The following is a 1859-nucleotide window of genomic DNA, read 5'->3' on the forward strand; positions in this document are numbered from 1 at the left end:
AATGATCATTATATGTATATATTTTTTTTGTAAAGAGAGCACAATGAAAGTTTTTTGCTAATTGCGTATTTCTACAATAAATAATGTGAATTGCTTTTCAAGAAAAGTATTAATTGTTACTAAAAGTGTAAAATCACCTTCCTTTATATAAATTATTTCACAATTTATATAATGGAAGATGATTTCTTTTTTATTTTTTGAAATTATTTGTGATACGTATTAGAATAAATTATTTGAATTTAGCGGCGAGAAATCACGTTTTTAAAGTCAATCTTATTAGAAAATACCGTAATTCAATACTGTATGTAGAAGTACTAAGCAAATGCATTTTGAATTTGCCGCTTAATGTGACGTATACTGAGTGACATTTCTGATTGGTTGTCTGGAACTATCATGCGCGTGAGCATACCCTTGTCTTTATACCATGAATAGAATCCAGTCGTGCTCGAGCAGCAGATGTGCCCTCTGGTCTGGCTGTGTATATGTACAGTTTATTCGGATAAGAAATATTCTATATAAAATGACTTATTTAAGAAGGTATGTTTACATTTATTTTTTAAAATAACTTAATTTCTTGCTTTTTACGTGTAAAAATTATCAATTTTTATACATACATTACAAACTGCACGTATAATGGTACTAATTTTTTGTTACAGATAATTTTTTCCATAGCCTGATCGCCTGAAAAGTGTCCCCGTTTCGATTGTCAATATGGCGTTCTGACGGACCCCACTTTCCGGTTTGTGACGTCAGCGTCTGCGTATTACTCGCCTTGCATCAAAAGTTGTAGAAAATGGGAAAACGCGTTTGTACAGTTCTTAATTGCCGAAATAGGCTGGAAAGTACCAAAAAACGAAACAAAGAATTGGGAATTAAGAATAAAAGTCTTTTTAAAGCACCTAAAGTACGTAAGAAAATACTGATTACATTTTGTAAGGTTATGTGCAACATTTATGGTTATTCTTTTTTATTATCAGGACAAAAATTTGTTGGATCGGTGGACTGCAATTTTAGGTCAGTTGAAAAGGCCACTTACTGAATATTGTTTCGTTTGTGAGGAACATTTCAGCATCGATGATGTTTTTCATTCAAACGATATTTTACTAAATGATGGTACAGTACATCATACTAAAAAAATAGTATTGAAATTGAGACCAAATGCTATTCCGATAGTTGCCGAGAATTTGACCGGTGACGATTGTGATGATATAAATATGGAAGTACCGTCCTTGTTCAATAACGTTACTCCTCAAAGAAACGACAATTGTGAACAAGCTGTAGAATCATCCACCGCAGAAAATATCAACCAAACTCCTGAAAAATTAAATTTTGAAATGTCAATATCAACGTACTCGAACATATTGCTTCCAAGTTGTTCATGGGGTGCAATCAAAAGTGAAAATGAAAAATCTATCACATTTTTAACAGTTGACAAAAATGAAGTGTTACGACGTTTTAAAATTTGATGATCTAAGTGTACAAGTGCTTCTGGACGATATTCCGATTAGAATAAAATGTGTACCGAGTTCTGTAGAGTTACAGAAAGATATTGTCAACATACTTCATCTTATTCATAATATGGAAGTATGCAAGAATTTTAAAGATGCAAAAAGGTTATTGAAAGAATAATTAATCTAATTATATATAAACTTGTACATATAAACTTTTGTATCATAAATTAATTATTTAACGTGTAATAAATTAATTATTAAACATTATTAAATTAATTATTTAACATTGTGATACAAATTTGGGATTTGTTACTAATAGTTCATTTTTATTTACATAACTCGTATTATTCAGTAATATAACGTAATGTTAGAAAAAAAACACACATTTGAAACAACCTAATTTCCGCG

At 30.2% G+C, this 1859-nt stretch overlaps 1 protein-coding gene across 1 annotated transcript; it reads left to right on the top strand.

The window, feature by feature from the left end:
• The first annotated feature begins 693 nt into the window (after positions 1-693).
• Positions 694-1487, top strand: LOC108771863 (uncharacterized). The gene is made up of 2 exons (XM_018537262.1): positions 694-904; positions 978-1487. The coding sequence occupies exons 1-2, from the start codon at positions 794-796 to the stop codon at positions 1464-1466; spliced, it is 600 nt and encodes a 199-aa protein (XP_018392764.1). The 5' UTR covers positions 694-793; the 3' UTR covers positions 1467-1487.
• The last annotated feature ends 372 nt before the right edge of the window (positions 1488-1859 follow it).

Source organism: Cyphomyrmex costatus, unplaced genomic scaffold, assembly GCF_001594065.2.
Source record: "Cyphomyrmex costatus isolate MS0001 unplaced genomic scaffold, Ccosl1.0 scaffold168, whole genome shotgun sequence".
Classification (NCBI taxonomy): Eukaryota; Metazoa; Arthropoda; class Insecta; order Hymenoptera; family Formicidae; genus Cyphomyrmex; species Cyphomyrmex costatus.

What these genes read in the sequence shown, in the direction of transcription:
- LOC108771863 (XM_018537262.1), top strand. Translation starts at nt 794, where the DNA reads ATGGGAAAACGCGTTTGTACAGTTCTTAATTGCCGAAATAGGCTGGAA. An exon ending in GTCTTTTTAAAGCACCTAAA is followed by an intron (nt 905 to 977) that starts GTACGTAAGAAA and finishes TTTTATTATCAG; the next exon opens with GACAAAAATTTGTTGGATCG.